This window comes from Ornithodoros turicata, chromosome 9 (assembly GCF_037126465.1).
Source record: "Ornithodoros turicata isolate Travis chromosome 9, ASM3712646v1, whole genome shotgun sequence".
Taxonomy (NCBI): domain Eukaryota; kingdom Metazoa; phylum Arthropoda; class Arachnida; order Ixodida; family Argasidae; genus Ornithodoros; species Ornithodoros turicata.
In genome coordinates, this window is record NC_088209.1 from 3,076,295 (window position 1) to 3,094,912 (window position 18,618).

Sequence of the window (18,618 nt, forward strand, 5' to 3'; positions counted from 1 at the left end):
CTGCGAGCCCCTCTCCCATGCGCCATCCAGCTTTTATAGATAGAGATCAGGGGGTGGAACTGATAGCGAATTCCACTGGTCGTTCTAGTGCAGAAAAACCTGCACTGGCCAGCGCGCGCGTGTTCCACTGGTCGTTTCAATGCAAAGCGCATCGCATTCCGCTGGTCGTTACGGGGCGACTACACCGGGCGAGTGCAACACCAGTGCAACTCTGCCTGCACGGAGAAAATCGGCGGTGGAGACCGGAACACGGGAGTGCGCCCGCTTCCGGACGGTCCCTCCTCCTCTTTTGAATGAACATGGCGGACGAAATGGAAGTGGTTTTCGGTCTCGTTGAGGATTCCGAAAGCAGTGACAGCAGCAGAGATAGCAGTAGTAGCGAAGGAGGATCGGCGTATTTGAACGCCTTCGAAACTTTCTTTTCCCTTCCTCTGATGCGACCGAAGATTGGAAACTTCATCGACGACACCGTGCATCGGTACTCGGACAATGAGGTACGTTCCCGAGTTCTAACAGCCTCCGACGCAGACATGTATAGTACCTATCTTCTGATCTTTCCGTTGCAGTTCAGGAGAAACTTTCGGCTGAGCCGAGATGTGTGCGACACACTGGTGCGCGGGTTTGCGGCATCCCCCTACAACCCTGCAGGCAATCGAGGCGGATCACCGCCGAAGTCACCAGAGGAACATGTCCTCGCATTTCTCTGGTACAGTACTCTTCCGATTCGTTGATCGGTCCTTTCAGCACATATGCAGACTATAATCCAGCATGGATATTGAATTTTGATAATCACGCGAACTTGGGGAACAATACCAACATATGAGATGCTTTCTGTAGTGCTGTTGGCCTTTTTATTTCAGCTTTTGTGTGTACTCACTCGTTTCATTTTAACAGAAACATACTTTAGCTCATTAACCTGCTTGTCAGCCACACAAGTTGTGTTCGAAAATGCACAGGTATGCTGGTAACAAATGCTGCATCAGAGACGTCGCTGGACGTTTCAACGTGGGTGAGACTACTATGCATCGGATAATTGGGAGGGTTGTCTCTTTCCTGCTTGACAAAGCCGGACACGTCATAAAGTTCCCCAGCGACCTAGATGCACTTGCAAGAGATTTTCAGGAGGTTAGAAGTCAGATTTTCATTTGTTTGTGTTGTTCAATGTATTAATTCATACGTACCTGATTCAATGAAGGCAACATTTCCTTGAGTTAGAGGAACGAAGACAAATACAGAGAACAGACATTACATACGATACTACACTATACATATGCATATGTAGTGTCTCTTTTCTATATTTCTCTTATTGTTCTTCAAACTCAAGGAAATGTTGCCTTCATTGAATGCCCACCAGCTCGCTTGCACACTCCTCATCTGTTCCTTCACTGATCTGATTGTTTTAAAGGTTCACAAAGGGGTTAAAATAGGTCATCCCACATTATCCATGATAAATGTAAAAGATCCAATGTGAACCCGCATTGAAAGTTTCACAGCGATGAGGGTAATAGAAGCGGAGAAAGTGGGCACCGTGAATACTGAAACCCGTGCGGCTTTGATATCACGGTGTGTGGTACAACGAGGCCATAATGTAATGAACCGTATCTATGAAGGTGTCCCAACCCCTTTAAGTTCACTGTTTTTGCTTCACTTTACAGAAAGTTGTTTATTTTGAGATGTTCTATTCTAATCGTTAACATGAGGCACCCTTTTCAAAGATTTCAGGAATCCCAGGTACCATCGGATGCATTGATGGGACCTATATCCAGATTCGGTGCCCAGCACACAAGATAAAGTCCACTTATGTAAATAGACACGATATTCCTTCTCTGACCATGCAGGGAGTGTGCGATGACAAGCGCCGCTTCCTCGATGTCACAACGGGTTTCCCGGGGAAGGTACATGATGCACGGGTTTTCAGAACCTCATCAATCGCAGAAAAGCTGCCGTACATATGTTGTGTCAACAAGTATCACATTCTTGGTGACGCAGCATATCCCTTGAGGGAGTACTTGCTTACTCCCTTCAGGGACTACGGTACATTGACAGAGGAGCAGAAGCAGTTTAATTTTAACTTCTGCAGGACGCGTTTACGCATTGAGAATGCATTTGGTATTTTAAAGCAGCGATTTCGGCAGTTGCAGCTTCTGGAATTCATCACGGTGGACCAGTCGTCAAAGTTTATACTTGCATGTTGTGTACTTCACAATCTCTGCATAAACTCTGGTGACTGTTCCATTGATGACGTTGAATGCGCTCCAGAAGTTCAAACAAATGAAGTAGTGGAAGCTGCAGATGTGCGGGAGTGTGCTCTTAGGAAGCTTGGAGAGCTTAAGCGCCTCAGAGTCATGAGGTCTATGAACCTTTAAATGTAAAACTGTTGGGGTAGGGTTTGTGACAACATTCAAGAGTTGAAATGTAAATGATCGTAAGGAAACTATACTATATATCATCTGTTATGTACTGCATGGCCACTGCTTTCTGCTCTCTTGATTGCATGCCACAACTTTGTATTACAAATGTATATTAAAAAAAAAATCCTTTGCTCGTTCTGGAATTTTCCCCACGTAACCACTAACCTACTTATCTTTCGCTATGCTTACCAATTCTTGCCTGTTGTCCCGTTTCGTCCACGTGTTCGTGAACCTTCCATTTTTCTGTAACCGGTCTGTAGCCTAGATAACTATGTTCACATAATCCCCTCCGCACTCTAACAAAGCAGCCATTCACTCCGGCCGTAGAAGCCCGTACGGACCCTTTCTTCCCTCCGGGCTGTTGACCCACAATTCGCATCAACCTGTGGCGGCCACCTACCGTAAAAGAAGACGGACAGCATGCCCTTTTCACGCACACGATCTCGATCATCATTCTTGCTCGCTCGTTCCAGGAATAAACTTTCGCCCCATCGGACCTCTGTCCCAGTGTGGTTGCTCCTTACTAGCTCCCACATATTTGGTGACCCGAACGTTTCGCTCCTTCCTGCAACCAAGATTAAACCATGGACCAACACCAAGGCGATCACAATCCGGCCACTGGTTCTGCCCAGGTCAACTTTACCGACATCAAACTGCCAAGCTTTTGGCACAACGACCCAGCCCTCTGGTTTGTCTGGTTTCAATAAATAATTTTGCACCTTGCAAAAAAAAGTTGTGTCTGTGTGAGGAGGTATGTTATGGAGCCCAGGCATGTGGCTTGAGCATTCACTTTATTTTATTGTTAAGGGCATCAAGAACTATATGAATTTTCTCTAGAATTTCAATGTTCTTGCGATGCCTCTCTCCCCTTTCTTGTTGTCTTTCTGCTCGTTCCGCTCGCCTCCTGTCTTCACGTTCCATTCTTCTTTGTTCCTTTTTTTCTTCTAGTTCTTCCATTTTCTCAAAAAACAGCTTCATGTCACGCATGCGTGCAGTGCTTGGCCGTTGTCTGCGCTTTGGGCGTGGTTCCCTGCCATCTCTGTCACTCTCCAGCTGTCCACTGCAAAACACAACAACAACTTTATTTTGAGATGGAGAGTGGGGATGTTCATCGCCAGAGGCAATACTCTACCCCATTGGTGGTGATGTGGGGAATGAGGCACTGCAAAAGGCACATATAGGCAATATATCTTGAGGACACCTATTCTAGCTGCCTGCCGGTAGATTCTGGAAAATATACTAACCCCTCCTCATTTGAAGGTGCTAATTCCTGTTCTTGAGGGGGATCAGGAATGACAATCCCAGCCTGAGTGGTGCTGGCTTGTACGGTAGTGACAGTAGGCGAGGGGACCCCTTGTGCAGTGTGAGTGGTCGATACCCCTCTGTATGTCACCCCATGGGCGTCCCGCAAAATTTCGGGATCAATACTGTCGTCTTTGCGGAGGATTGCCTGGAGCTCCTCTTGGTATGGAACAGGGAGCGGCGAAGCTCCTGATTGACTGTTGTTTTTGATGGCATGCCTCTTGCGTCTTAATATTGTTTTTACTCTATTCTCACACTGTATGTGTGTTTTTTCGGTGCCCAATATACTTAAAATGTCCTGAGATATCTTCTGAAACATTGATTTCCTATTTTTGAAGCGTTTTAGAGGGCCAATTTTTTCGAGGTACAAGCCATACTTGTCAAGCAGGAGCTTCGTTTCTCCGTCTGTCCATTCTGCAACTAAACAAAACAAAAAATTGAGCTGGCAAATAAGATCGAATCATGCGAATTTCTGTCATTGTGTCTGTCGTCAAATAAAATGAATAATATAAAAATCGTACACATTAGCAAATTACTGGTGATGTCGTGTAACTTGTGTGTTCACATTTAATTCACTGATACATTTGTTGTTTACGACCACGCAAGAAGTCTATGGCGTTCGTGACATGTGGAGGCATACCTGCAGTGGATCTGGGGGTTAGTTGAGCTCCAGATGGGCCGGCCTGCTGACTGGCTCCGGTACTAATGCTGCTTGCCCCTAAAGGATTTTCATTAGGTGCAGTTAGAACCGCTCTACACATCTTTCGAAAAGAACTTTCATGGTCAGCTCTGATGTCTGTGATGTGCTTGCTTCCCTGTGTACCACAACTGGTGTATGAAGGTCTATGCCCATAAGCGCCGACTACCGGGGGGGGGGGGTATTTGCACCTCCGGAACTTCCCAGGGTGGGCTAGGCCCCGTCCGAAACTCCCCCCAGAGACAGGGCGCAAAACTTATAAAACGAAGACGAATACAGATAACGCTACATAACGCTACAGATATCGCTACATAACATACGCTACATAACGCTACAGATATCGAAAAGTGGAGAATGCAGCTATTTCAACTTACCATTTGTGCTGCACATTGTAAAAAGCAAACGCTGCGCTTCGTCATTATCCAAGCACAGTTGATACACACCGTCCATGCCGTCCATGCTGTTCTCGGTTTCGGTTTTCGCGGTTTACCAATGTTGCCTGCCTGGTCAACGGCACAGCTGCCAACATAGGTGGCGTTGAAGATTGTTTGGGGCAGAGCTCTGGTTTGGGGCAGCGCCGCTGCACTGAAACCCTCTCGGATGTTCCGCTGGGCGGTTTAGTGTAGTTGCACTGGCGGAGAGCGCCCCTCATTGTGGCGAGGGTGTTACACTGCTCTACGGTGCACCAGAACGACCAGTGGAATTCGCTATGAGAAGCGGGTGCTCCATGCGCGTGGCCATCGTTGTCGTCGTTGTCGTCGTCCAGCGTCCGCTACAGGGGTCCCCCGGCCGTCAGATGCGTTGCGGACGCATCGCAAGAGCTGGAGTCCAGGAAACGCGTCTGGGAAAAGCTGCAGTGGAGGGCGACCGTGATGGACGTGCAGACGTGGTGACGTGTGGTCGAACAGGGGCACGGCACACGTTGGCGGGATTTCACAGAGGATGAAGACGGTGACAGCGATCCGTCGGGTAGAGACGAGCGAGAGAGAGTGAGGCGCTCGGTGGCGTGGTCCTGGGGTGCCGCGACCGGCACGGGAGCCGAAGCTCGAGAGTCCCAGGTGGAGTGAGTGAGGTGCCGAGACGGGCTGAAGCGTGCCAAGGCTTTGGCTGCCGCGAGTGCCGCAACCGGCAGGTGAGCGCAAGGCTCGAGTGTCGCGGCCGGCAGTGAGAAGCGTGAGAAGAGGAGTGAAGGAGTGAAGAGTACCGAGATGCGGTAGGAGTGGAGGCGGCTCAATCTGCGAAGCGCGTGTGTGCCGGAGGTAGTGCTGCTCGATGGCGTCGTCACAAAGTTGGGATGGTGAAGGGCCGAATTGCTCCGGACATGATGTTCTTCGTCCGGGTCACCAAATGTAGAGGAGGTGGAGTTCCTCTACATTGGGTCCCGACCGGCGATGATGGTATGCCACGGAGAGGCGATGACAGTGGCCTATCTCCATAGCCGCGTTTCCATGAATACGACACTAGCGTATCGTATCCAGTTGTCGAAGCGAATCCACCCATGTAAACGCGTCAATTCGCTAGGAGAGCGTATCGTATTCAATTCGCTAAACAGAGGTGGACCGAGACGGTGGATGCGCATTCAAACTGTGCATGTAAACAGACGATGCGCATCAAGGCAAGAAGAGAGGATTATGGGAAGCGGCGTTCGGCTGCGGGCTAGTTGCGTCGTCTGCTACTCCTAGTCGGGATCACAAAATGATGATATTAGGGAGTTCGCAGCCACGCTTCGTTTTGGATATGTAGCTTATAGTCTACACTAACAGAAGCAGCTGGGCTTGCAGCCGTAGTACAGATTTCATTCTGAAGTACGCTTGAAAATGGGGCGTAGATGCTACGTTTTCGACGTTTCAGCGTTCGGTGCGAAAGTAGCGGGACACCGGAAACGGCAGTATTTGCGGAAGTGCGCCTCTAACTTTCCGATATGACACGGCGTGGCGCCACCTGGGCCACGATCTCCACGATCCTGGGCCACGGGTCTGGGCTCGATGCGCATTCATGTAAACGGTGGCGTATTGTCTTCTCTCCGGTTTCGACTCGATTCGATACGCTTGTGTCGTATTCATGTAAACACGGCTCATGGCCACGCCGGTGGAACTGAGAAGCGGGTGCTCCATGCGCGTGGCCATCGTTGTCGTCGTCCAGCGTCCACTACAACCGGCCGATCTCGCTGACCAGTGTCTGTTGTAAATTATTGGAGCACATTATTTACTCTCACGTTGTGCAGTTTTTAGAGGAGAGCAACTTTTTCTACCCGCTACAACATGGCTTCCGCAGACAACGGTCTTGCGAGACACAGCTTGCATGCTTTCTTCACGACCTCTTCATGAATGCGGATACCCGCTCACAAACTGACGCCATTTTTTTCGATTTTCGTAAGGCGTTCGACAAGGTACCTCACCATTACCTTCTCGAAAAGCTCCGCGCGACACATATCGACTCTAAGTCTTACAACTGGATCCGATAGTTCCTCACTAACCGTTCCTCCTTTGTAATGTGCAACGACTGTCCTTCTTCGTCCTTTGCTGTGACGTCTGATATCCCCCAGGGCTCGGTACTTGGTCCCCTTCTTTTTCTAATCTTCATCAATAATCTCCCTAAGAACATTTCCTCCACTATACGTCTTTTCGCCGATGACTGTGTAATCTATAGGAAAATCTCATCACCTGCCGACCAGATTGCATTACAAAATGACATCTCTCTAATTCACTCCTGGTGCCTGACTTGCGACATGCCTCTTAATCTTGATAAATGTAACCTCATGTCTTTTCTTCGTCACAGTCCTAACCAAATGTTTTCATTTCCTTATTCGCTTAACAGAAACTTCAGTTTTCTTCAGCGGAAGTTGACCTGCGATGTTCTTGTCAGGGTCGACTCTTACAAATATCTCGGTATTCATCTTTCGCAGGTTTTGTCTTGGAACAAACACATTGAATCAATAATTAAGAATGCTAATCGCTCCCTAGGGTACATTAGACGTCACCTTAAGTCGGCCGCACAGGGTATCCGAAAAATAGCACACGTTTCTCTAGTTAGGTCCACATTGGAGTATGGTTCAGCTATCTGGGATCCCTCTCAGCGGTACTTGTGCTCTGCTTTAGAGGCTGTCCAGAACAGAGCAGCTCGTTTTATTGTCAGCGACTACTCGCGAAGTTCCTCGGTAACGGCAATTAAACAGCTACTTGAGCTCCCTAGCCTGGACAGTCGCCGAACCGTCGCAAGGTTATCACTTTTTCACAGATTCGTCCACAGTATCCCACCTAACATTTCTCCGCTTACCCGCTCTACAGTTATATTCCCACGTTTCGACCATCGATGCGAAGTAAATCGTTTTCAATGTCGAACAGACATCTTTGCGAAATCATTTTTTGTCGAACCGCAATTAACTGGAACGATCTTCTCTCTGACCTAGCTGAGCTCGTTGACTACGATAATTTCCGTGGCCAACTTTCCGTTTGATGTTTGTATTCTTTTTATAATGTACTATTATGTTTTTCTATTGTATGCTCTACTTTTCGTGACAGCCAGGCAATATGACTGGTTCAGTGTTGTGTACTTTTTTTTTCTCTCTCATCGTTTTTGTGTTGCTGACATGCATGTACCATCATACTCCCCCATGTAGCGCTCTGGTGAGCCTTTGGGGTACTTTAAATAAATAAATAAAGAAATATGGGAGCAGCAGTGACTAACATTTTTATTATAAACGCATCCGCCACACCAGCAAAGTTGGATGACTGGTGCTGATGATATGTAACGGTCGCCGGACCCGAATTTCGCGTTAGCGGTGATCGCCGTGGTAACAATATATGCTTCGGGGATGTTGCATGGCGACGACAAGCACGAACAGCAATCCTTAACGTGATTTCACAAGCAGGAGTTGGCATTGCACTAGTTCTAGTTTTAGTCCTAGCTTGTTGAGATAGTTATATGGGAGCCAGTCCTTGTGACTGGTCTTCCGCCTCGATGCCAATACACTCCGGGGATGACAATCCTCTCCGGGTGACTAGTCCCCCGTTCCCCGTCCATGGGCTGGCTAGATGCCCGCCGCGCCAGTCTTCAGCGGAAGTTGACCTGCGATGTTCTTCCTCTTCGTGAGCGACTACACCGTTTTCACATCTCTCGCTCTGATGGTTGCCCGTCCTGCGGGATGTGTGAAACCGCAGAGGCGTTTCAGGCGTTGTCGTGTTCCTCTTTTGCTGTGGCGCAGAGTAACCGAGATATTTCAGCTGTCGACTGCCGCCTGAGCCACCGTACAGTTCCTGGGACCGTTGCCTGTTCCGCGTAAACAATTGGCTTCATTAATTACCGAGATCAACTTTCAAATCTGGATCCGTCGTTGCCGGCTCGCTTTCGGCGGCCCAGACGCAGCCATATTTCAGGCTGTCAGGGCAGGGCTTCGTAGCCACATTGTCCGTGAGCAAGCACTGTATGGTGTTGTGGAGAGCTCTCGCCGCTGGCTGACGTCTACTAGTCTTTTCCACCGCGTTCAGGGTGAGTGGCAAATCATGTTATAGCCAGCTCGTTCGGACCGTACTGAACTCTGCAGCGGCTCTCCCGTGTTTGGATCGTTCGCTTGGTATGGTCAGTACGAAAAGCAAACTCTCCAAGAGTGTTGTTATCTAGCTTGTAGGACTGTAAACTAAATTAGTGTCTGTCCAAAGGGGACTACCTCCATAGGTAGCTCTCCCGCTTGATGACAATACAATGGTACAGGAAGACGACGAGGCGGTAAGATGATGTGCATTGCTCTTCGTTTTAGGGCGAGAGCAGTAGTATTTTTGAAATGTGATGTGGGCAAGCTTTCGTTTGTCCCATCCTACAGTTGGCAATACGAAGACGTGCTCTACTGTTAGGCCTAGCGGAATTTTTTCTTTCACAATTTGTTTAACTTTTCGTTGCTTGTAGCTGCAACTTTTTTATTGAATAACTGGGTGCGAAGCCGTGTCTTCCTGTTGGGACACCGGCTAAGCTAAAATGTGCTACGACCAATATGATCGCATGTTGCTGTTCAAAGTGCGAGTACCGCAGGGTTACTTTGGAAAAGATGTGTTGCATGCTTGTAAACGTGTCGAGCCTGAGCCAAAAAGCACAGCATGGAATGAGTGTTTCATCTTTCGAAAGCAGAGGTGCACCCACAACAATCCTGCGCCATATCAATGCTTCAGAGCAGCACAGCCTAGTAAGAAGCCTCAGAAAGGTTACATCAAGTGTAACTGGGTTCATGAAGCTGAGGGCTCTGTGGGTTGAGTAAGAAAGCATGCGTGTTACACAATAGCTACGAGAACGATCGGATGCACTTGCATGGTTTTCAGTGCGTAGACTTAAAACTGAAAAATAAATGTGCTAACCTTGTTTAAAGAACTTTTCCGTGAGAAACACAGGAAAGCACACTTGGTTTCTTTAGATGAAGATTCGAAGAATTCAACTGCAGCATTTGCAGTACATTATCAGGTCCCAAAGCTCCTTTGATATCCAGAATTTCGCTGAGGCGAGTGACTGCCCTTGCGGCTCGTTGCTTCGCGGCTGATCAAGAACAGTACGCATAAATGACAGGTAAAACGTTCAGAATATGGCGAAGAACTGCAACACCAACCGATGACCTGACTAAGGCAGGGTGAGCCGTGAATCACACAAGTTCGCAAGGTCGTCATATGGCATCCATTACAGCTGACCAGATACGGAACCATATGGAACGCCGTACACAGATTGAAAAGACAATCGTAGAACCTACTGCAGGTGTTAAATGCATGGTATATTTTTCTTTATGAGACTGTAACGAAAAACATATTAACATATATATGCCATTTCACGAAGGAAATGGACAGGGCATAGCGTGAACACGTGATGAGTTTAAGCCAATTGTGAGTGTACCTAGTGGCCCTCATGTCGACGTCATTTTGAGGGTGGACTGAGGTGGATACATACACGTGTGTTTTCTCACTTTCACGTTAGGCATGCTGCACTCGGATGAAGTCGAATGTTTAAAATTCGAGTTTAGAGAAACCACGGGGTTTCAATGCGCGAAGTTTCGCCTGGAGTGTCCTTGTTTGGTATTTTATCGACTGCGAGCACGAAAGAGCTCTCACAACTTCTGGTCGGAGTCCCTTTAACGGAATGCGGTACACCACATTCTGCCAGGCGTTTTCTTGTTCTTCATGGTCATTCACATGAAGTATTCGATTTGTCGGATATGGCTCTTAAAGGTCATCCTGACCCTCAGCAGGGTATACTTCTCGGAGGTGGCTTGGCCTTCCATGGTTAAGTTCCAGGAAGAGGGCTGAGGGCTCCCACACAGTCCGCGCCTATGGTTGCAGGTTCGGCGATTGTCATTTCCCTGCAGTCCGAAACATTTCGTGCCTCGAGTATAAATGTTTCGTATCAATCGAACGAGAAACTGACCCAGAAGCGAACGCACTCAGTAAAAATGTAATTTGACTAAAGCGCGAAATACGCGTTGATACACATCGAGGTAAAACTGGGCTGGCATCCTGCCTCCCAGAAAGAGAGATAACGCGCCATAACTGCCGACACAGAAAGGGGCGACGCGTCTCGAAGACTCCAGTACATTCCGTTCCATAAGGGTGTAATGAGAAAATGTCATTGCTATTAAGATAGCGTTCTAAAAATTGTATATTTGCGAAGCAGACATTTAGCGGACCAATGCAGTGTGGCAATAGCAGTGATGGCCAGTAGTTAACTACATGTAGTTAAACTACTAGTTAAACTACCAGATTGTAGTTAGAAAGTAGTTATCAACTACTTGCAGAAATGTAGTGGCAACTACTAGTTAAACTACTATTTCAAGTAGTTAACTACAGTAGTTAGGTTACTGAAGGCGGAAACTATACTTCCGATTTTGCCGCAAGCTTTACGGCACGGTTGTGGTTCCGACTTTTACCTTTAGCTACTTGTTTGATGAGAACGGAGGTGCAGAGCATTTGTGTCGTGCATATGTACTAAGTCGTCACTTTTAATGCTTGTCCAGCAGTGTTGCGGATTTAATGAGTCAAATCGGATTTAAATCAAATCCATGTTTTTCGGAACACCGCAAATCAAATCCAAATCAAGTCCGGATTTAAACTTGAGGCGACAAATCAAATCATTTTAAATCCGGATTTGTTTTTGGTGTGCTAAATCAAATCCGGTTTTAAATCAGGATTCATCAAATCCGTCAACGAATCCGGGGGCTAAAGTTCCCGAAATAACTGTAGCATGCAGCTGACCATGTCCACAAGGTCGTACGATTACTGCATGCATTCGCTGGATAAGACCGTGACATGGTATAAACCCCTATAAATCTCACCTGGCAGCGAAGAGTATGAACAGCCAACATAGCGATGCCAACGTTGACACTGACATTTTATTTTCACGTGGATATCGGAGTAACATATTTGTCAAATACGCTTACTCGGTACATATAAAGCCAACTGCCGGAAATTATGTTGTGTTAAATGTGACGGCTACGTGCTGCACACCGCAGTTGTGTTATAACAAACTCAATAATACATCCGCCCAACACGCGTAAGCAGTCTTATTCTCTCAGGTTCTTGTTTAGAAAGACCAGCTGCTCCAATGTAGCTGGCTGCAGCTTGTTCCTTTTCGCGGTCTTGATCAGGCTGGCTGCAGAGAGCACTCGTTCAACTGCTCCAGAACTTGCAGGTACTGCAAATACATGTTTCGCTACTTCCGAAAGCAGCGGGTAGCGGGCCACTACGGACAATAAATAGCAGAGAGGGGAAACAACATCATCCTTTACTGTACACTCGCTTAAATAGAGGATTATTCCGTCGTTCGTTCTTGCGGTACGAGTTCTGGGGTGGCACCAAGTTGGCCATAAGCAAGCCACTATGAAAAAGGGCAACCAACATTCATATTCCTGTTCCTGGACACAATGACTTCATACGACTGGTTCTCATGTGGACATTTCGGGACTTATTTTAGGAATCTCTGGGACACCAGAACAAATAAAACAGACAAAATACGTGTATGGTAGTCCTTTTCTCGAACGTACATTGCCTGAGCTCAGTGCACCAGTGGTGTGCTTTCTCCAATGCGTTCCATTTCTAAGAAATTATAGTAAGCTATGATACCGTTGTGAATTAGGCATTGAACTACCCATGTGATTATGTGTGAGAGTATTGCATGACGTACCTTTAGTGCTCGGAAGGGAAGATGGCTATAGGCCCTCCGAGGTGGTCTATCTGACAGACAAACCAGCTCTTAAACTTGAAACAGTCTGTACAAACAGTGTCCGTAGACTGCTTCACGCAATCAAAAAATCATGGGATTTCTTTTTAAACGAAACATAACTTTTGGCGGGACATTGGGAACCGAGATGGCGGGATGTAAGACAAGCCATCTCAAACATTTTTTAGAACTTCTCGTCACTAAGAGTTGCATTGCATCATGTGTAAACATATGTGAAATGCAATTCAGCCAAATGTCTTGTAAAAACGTAATTACAGAGACGGCCTCAGATACGACTGACAAAGAATCTGCCCGCCCGTCAACGTCAAATTTCGCAGCAGTCAAAATCCAACCATTTTCCTTCAGGAGCTTGACCAAATACACATCAAATTCCGTCGAAAAACACGTGATTCAATCCAAATCCAAATCGTCGCCATATTTTCCTCGTAAACCAAATTCCAAATCAAATCCCTGAGCCCTTTGATGGATTTAAATCAAATCCCCGGATTTAAATCCGCAACACTGTTGTCAAGCCTCATTTGCTGTGAAATAATTATGCAACTTAGTTTATCGCGTAGGCATAGAAAGAATCCCGCCGCAAGCTTTGTATTTGACGATCGTAGCAGTGGCTTGAGCTAAAGTTTATCATTGCGTGTGATTCATATTTAGGTGTCCAAGAACACTACAAGGGATTGGTGTTGATGGATAACGTTAAGTAGTTATATGTGTAGTTAAACTACATTGCAGTAGTTAAAGGAGTAGTTTTAACTACTCCCCTGAAAAGTAGTTGGACTACTAGTTAAACTACTCCATCTCGAAGTAGTTAGTAGTCATAGATAAACTACTGTAGAAGTAGTTGGTGGCCATCACTGGGCAATAGTTCTTCATTGTCAGTTTACCTGCTTGTCTTCACGTTTAGGGCTTCTGTTCAGATCAGAATAACAACGCATTCCTGTGACTCTGCACTCTCAAATTTTATACACCTTCTTGGGTGTAATTGGATGATGCCATAACTGATTACTTTTTTGGTGTAAATCAACACCTTAAGATGGAAGTACACCTCTCAGGACATGTGCTAATTTGACACCATCTGGGGCGTAACTAAAGTGGTACCGTAACTGATTCTATTTTCGGTGTAAATCAACATCCTTAAACAATGACGTAAAGTGTGCAGCTTTGTTTCCAGAGAGAGTGCATCATGCGTACCAACCAAAGTAAATGCATAACATGAAAATTTTAACGCATTGTGGACAAATTTTCCCTGTAGCAATTCCGTACAGGAGACATATTGGACCAATATACGGTCTCGTATGCAGATAACGGTGTACGCGCTTAAAATTAGTGATAAATTTGGAACATCACATAAATGGCATAACTAACCAAAAGCACGCTTAGAAAGGCATTCACTTTCAAAGAGAAAACATATATTATGTACATTGTTGGTCATGCGCGCGTCTGCAAGTTTGATAGCCCTGCTCGCCTCCCAGTCAAACCGAAGGGGGTGGTGTCGATGTTTAATTTGATTATATATAAAAAAAAAAAAAAAACTGAAGTGAGGAATTCCTTGGAGTATCAACTCAGCATCAAGATAATGTCTGTTTTTCTTACTGGTTTTGGTATGAGGGAAAATTTAGACTCAGAGTACACGACATTCATATTCCAGGACAATGTTAAACAGTTTCTTCAGTTACACCCTTTTCACATCAGTAGCCACAGATACACCCTCACGATCAGGCTCCGTAACTACTACACCGATATAACGCCCCCATGCAAACTTTTTTTCTGCCCAGAAGGGTGTAACAGGGGTGTTCACTGAACCGTTCAAAAGATTCGTTCTTTCGTTCATCTTTCCGTGACGTCATAACATCATGTGACCGATCTCAACGGCGAACCGGCATCTACTTATGTGCAGGGTTGTAGGCTGTAGACAGTAACTGAGTAAGTTCTGTTTTGTGGGCGAGTGTGTTCCATGATGGGGGGGGGGGGGGGGTGTTCGTACAAATACATATTGGTCATATTTTGTGATAAGCGAATGCATGTTTATGGGACCGTCTTTCGCTGTCATGAAGAAAATAAACAATTCATTCTGCCGAACTGTAATTCTCTCGTAGTTTACATTTTCTTCAGTCCACTTTCCGCTTGCTTCCGCCTCTCGGCTGGGCTTTCTTTGGTCACGCAAATTCACTTTCATAGTTATTTTTTGGTCCCCTTCATAGTAGGTCCATTCTTTTCGCTTGCAGTCCGGCCCTGAACTAGTTCAAGCAGTGCAACCCTCTCACATTCTTTTCGCCATGGACCTCTCATGTATTTAAGAACTGGTGATGGACCTGTGCAGCACTTTTCTTTCGAAAAGAATGAACTTAGTCTACGGGAAACAGCGAGACTCACTGCGACCTGTTAGTAAGAATCGAAAGTCACCCACGATCGAGCTTACTTCCGCTCGAGGTAGTGTTTCCGCCGTTCCCGGCGCTCGAGGAATGAATCAACACTCAACTATTCCGGTGCGGGCGCTATCTGTCGGCATTCCTCTGAAGCTTGAATATGACAGGCCACGGCCTCGATTGGCCACACTGAGAGCTTACCGGTCTGTGATTGGCCAAGCCCCACGATCTGGGGTGAATCGGAGAGCACTGAAGGCGAATCGCAAAGCCGTACATCGAAGAACGATAGACCACTCAACTGAATCGAAGGAATAGGAGAACGAGGAGAACCAGAGAGAAACTGATGTTCTGAGGCTGGAACAACATAGAAGGGACAGATACAAAACAGAGCCTCAAATTGCCTAAGAAATAATTGCGTCGACTTCTGTCGTACGAATGTGTGTATGAGTGAGCAAAAAAATGTAAGAGTGAAAGGAGGGTGAGTGAGAGTGAGTGGCTGGTTTGTCGTCCCTTCAGATGACGCACCCCAAAAGTCGCTGGACCGGTAATCCAGAAGATGTGGGTTCGATCCCTACAGCTGGCTAACCTTTTCAGTGACTTTCATCTTTCAACGAGGAGAACCGTTCACTCGCGAGCTGAATCGAAGAGCAACGGAATCGTTTGCTCTCAAACGGCGCACTGGTTCTTCGGTTCTCCGCGACTCGCTGCGCTGTGGCGTTCTTGCTGATCTCCTTTGGAATCTTAGCGTTGGTTCACTACGGCGCGTCGATATCGAGCTTTGTGGCGGACGTCGTATGGGTGGAAGTATTCAGAATCAAAAACTTATTTTCAGATTTTTTGTTTATGATCGGCTCGCTATACGTATCGCTGGTGGTGATCTGCACTCGATAAATCCAAGTTATTTGTCAGGTATACCGGAAAATGCCCTTTCTGGCTAGTATGTGAGATGGCGGACATGTTTTTCATGTACGTATTTAGTAATGATCAGTACTTAGAAATCTTAAACCAGTCCCCTGGTGCCTGTCTACTTCGAATTTGGCGCCTCAGTGGCTACGGTAGAGGCTCCACATAAAAAACTAAGGGTCACATGACCCACTGGCGTCAATGATTCGCAAACGAATCTTTCGAACGAGTCCCTAATCCGTAACTTAAAAAACCCAGACTAGGGGACAAAAAAACGACACGTGTTTGTCGTTTTTTTGTCCTCTGGTCTCGGGTTTTTAAGTTATGGATCTATACCAGGCTCCCACAGCTCCCCATAGAGCCCATAGTTTGAGATAATTCAGGCAACACTGGACATGCAACCAATGAAAATGAACTATGATGCCTACCTTTCGGCCAATCAGGAGTCTCTCAGTTTGGCTCGCCTTTCGGCCCGGTACTGGCTACCATCGGCTTTTAGTTTTACTGGTTTTCATGCCCGACGCTTGTTATTCCGTATTCCAGAACAACTAGTCAATTTTTTGACAAAATACACATTTATTTGAAACATCGTACTGATTCAATAGTCTGACACAAATATTCACCGTGCCTACAGAGTCCAAATCGTTGCGTTCGTTGACCAAGTTCGAACTCGAAAAACACACACACAATCTACTCCCAGAAGTGAGCGACGCTCACACGAGTGCACGCGATTTCACAGTTACCATCTCCTTTCGTTGGTTGCAGTGCGAAGGTTTCAACGAAGCGGGCAATGCTTGTCGCACGGACACCGAATCCTGTCTCCGTTGTGACTGCATTTGAAAATGCGACGGCGCTCACAAGTGTTCCTCAGACGTGAGCTAACCACTGCATTCCAGTTCTGAACTCGAGAGACTGTTCGTACGTAGGATACTTGTGTCGGGAAACATCACAACACGCGCTGAGTCACTTTGACACACGAACAAATCTGGGACTTGTCTTTGAACAATGCCATCATACCGTGGTGTCAACTGACATCGTCGAGACGCGAGACGCCGCTGCCACTTCTCTCCCTTCTCTTCTCGTAACTGCCCGCCAGACAGGCAGCCCGCGAAAGAATGCTCTTTTGAAACTTTGCCAACCAATAGCGAAGAGCGCAATGTCCTTCGGCCAATGGGTATCAACTATGATGCCTGACAGAGTAATACCATGTGTTTATGACGTGCAAACATTTTTTTAGAGCCGCGAAGAGGGGGAGCTGTGGGGGCGTGGCGAAACTTTACAAAACGGGAACGTTTAAGTGAACTGTTTCTGTAAGAACGAGGTTGCGTTTGTTTTCCTTCTGGTCTGTGTGACGTTGATACCAACGGTAAGTTGTTTTACGTCTTCCGAGATGGAAATGTTGACATGGCGTATCGATAACCCGATCAGCGAGGGAAATGAGGCGGGTTGCCGATTAGCTTAAACTGTTTGGTGGCTGTTCAGTCAGCGCCTGTTCTTCGCTCATGATTAAGGCTATTCCGAGTTTATTTCAAGGCCAATTCCAAGTGTAATCGTCAATTATTTCTTGCACATGAGTTAATATTCAAAATACATATATTGAAAATAGCCGCGACTGTGATCGGAAACGGCATTCCAAGAACGTTCGCATTTTAAGCGGCACGATGTGCGGAGGCTGATAGTGCTATGTGTCCTTGCAACCCGTCTGTAATGTTCATTAGGGAATGTAGATAATATCGTAACAGATTAATCATTAAACGAGTGTTTTCTTTTTTTGGTCCGTTGAATACGACATGCAACATGTTATTTCTTTTACCTCGTCGGGTCTCAACTTTGCCGGAAATCTCTGAACTCGACCGACATGAACGCGTTGGAGAATATCAGACAAAATGAGCTAAGTTACTTAACGCGTGCCAAGTCGCTAATTAATTAATCGGACTCGAGGCTGGGCTCTTCGCACAAGCCTCGCTTGTGGTACTAAGTATCTGAGTGATCTATATCCTCTCAGCATAATAAGCAAACTTAGATTTTTTTGCGAATGTCTTCGTGTACTTACACACTAGCTGTCAGGATGTCTGTTTAATTGAGGCGCGTGTACTTAGATACCGTAACCTATGACTGCACACGTTGCCCACTGTACCCTAGTTCGCTTCTTGTTGACTTGACGAGCGAGGGTTTGAAATTAAATATCTAGAGGGCGCATTTTCTGAAAGTGAAAAATAAAATGTCCACCCGTTGCTTCTAATTGGGTCATTCCACGCCAAGTGATCCAGGGATTGTGCTCGACCAGCGCCGATCTGTATGATGAAAAAAAAAAAAAAATACTGGTTTATTCAGGTGTTACATTTATACCAATTCCGAAACCTTAAAGCAGCACAGAAGTCATTTTTAACACCCTGTTTTCTTCTTATAAAACTGTTAAGTAGGCCAGTAAGATGCACCATGCGAAGTAATTTACACTACAGAGTCATAATTATCGCAGAAATTGAATTTAAAATACGTAGCAAGAAGCGACCGTGCGCAACGGTGGTGAAGAGCAGTACCAGCCTGTGATCTGCCTGGAACCTCGCCCTGACGCTATAAGGAGAACGCTCGCTGATTGGCCTAGAGAAATGTTGTCTGCTACACGGCTGTTCGAGGTTCTGATAATGCCTTTCTCCTTGTTCGGTAATGCTTCGGCCGCTCTTCCTATCCCCAATTCTCCGGGAGAACTGGCAAAACAGGTTTACGGCGGCAAAGGGAC

General features: G+C 46.4%; 2 protein-coding genes across 3 annotated transcripts; one reads left to right on the top strand and one right to left on the bottom strand.

Annotated features, from left to right (window-relative positions):
* The first annotated feature begins 280 nt into the window (after window positions 1–280).
* On the top strand, window positions 281–3,161 carry LOC135368057 (putative nuclease HARBI1). Of its 2 annotated transcripts, none has more exons than XM_064601132.1 (4): window positions 281–494; window positions 567–706; window positions 957–1,125; window positions 2,885–3,161. In XM_064601132.1, exons 1-4 carry the CDS (start codon window positions 294–296, stop codon window positions 2,888–2,890), a joined length of 516 nt encoding a protein of 171 aa, XP_064457202.1. In that variant the 5' UTR covers window positions 281–293; the 3' UTR covers window positions 2,891–3,161. The 2 variants fall into 2 exon arrangements, with proteins under 2 accessions (XP_064457202.1, XP_064457201.1); XM_064601131.1 differs by lacking the exon at window positions 2,885–3,161 and adding an exon at window positions 1,716–2,860.
* Window positions 3,162–3,183: 22 nt separating this feature from the next.
* LOC135368058 (uncharacterized) lies at window positions 3,184–4,984 on the bottom strand. The gene is made up of 3 exons (XM_064601133.1): window positions 4,785–4,984; window positions 4,354–4,431; window positions 3,184–4,133 (listed from the first exon to the last, which is right to left on the bottom strand). Exons 1-3 carry the CDS (start codon window positions 4,867–4,869, stop codon window positions 3,613–3,615), a joined length of 684 nt encoding a protein of 227 aa, XP_064457203.1. The 5' UTR covers window positions 4,870–4,984; the 3' UTR covers window positions 3,184–3,612.
* Window positions 4,985–18,618: the final 13,634 nt, after the last annotated feature.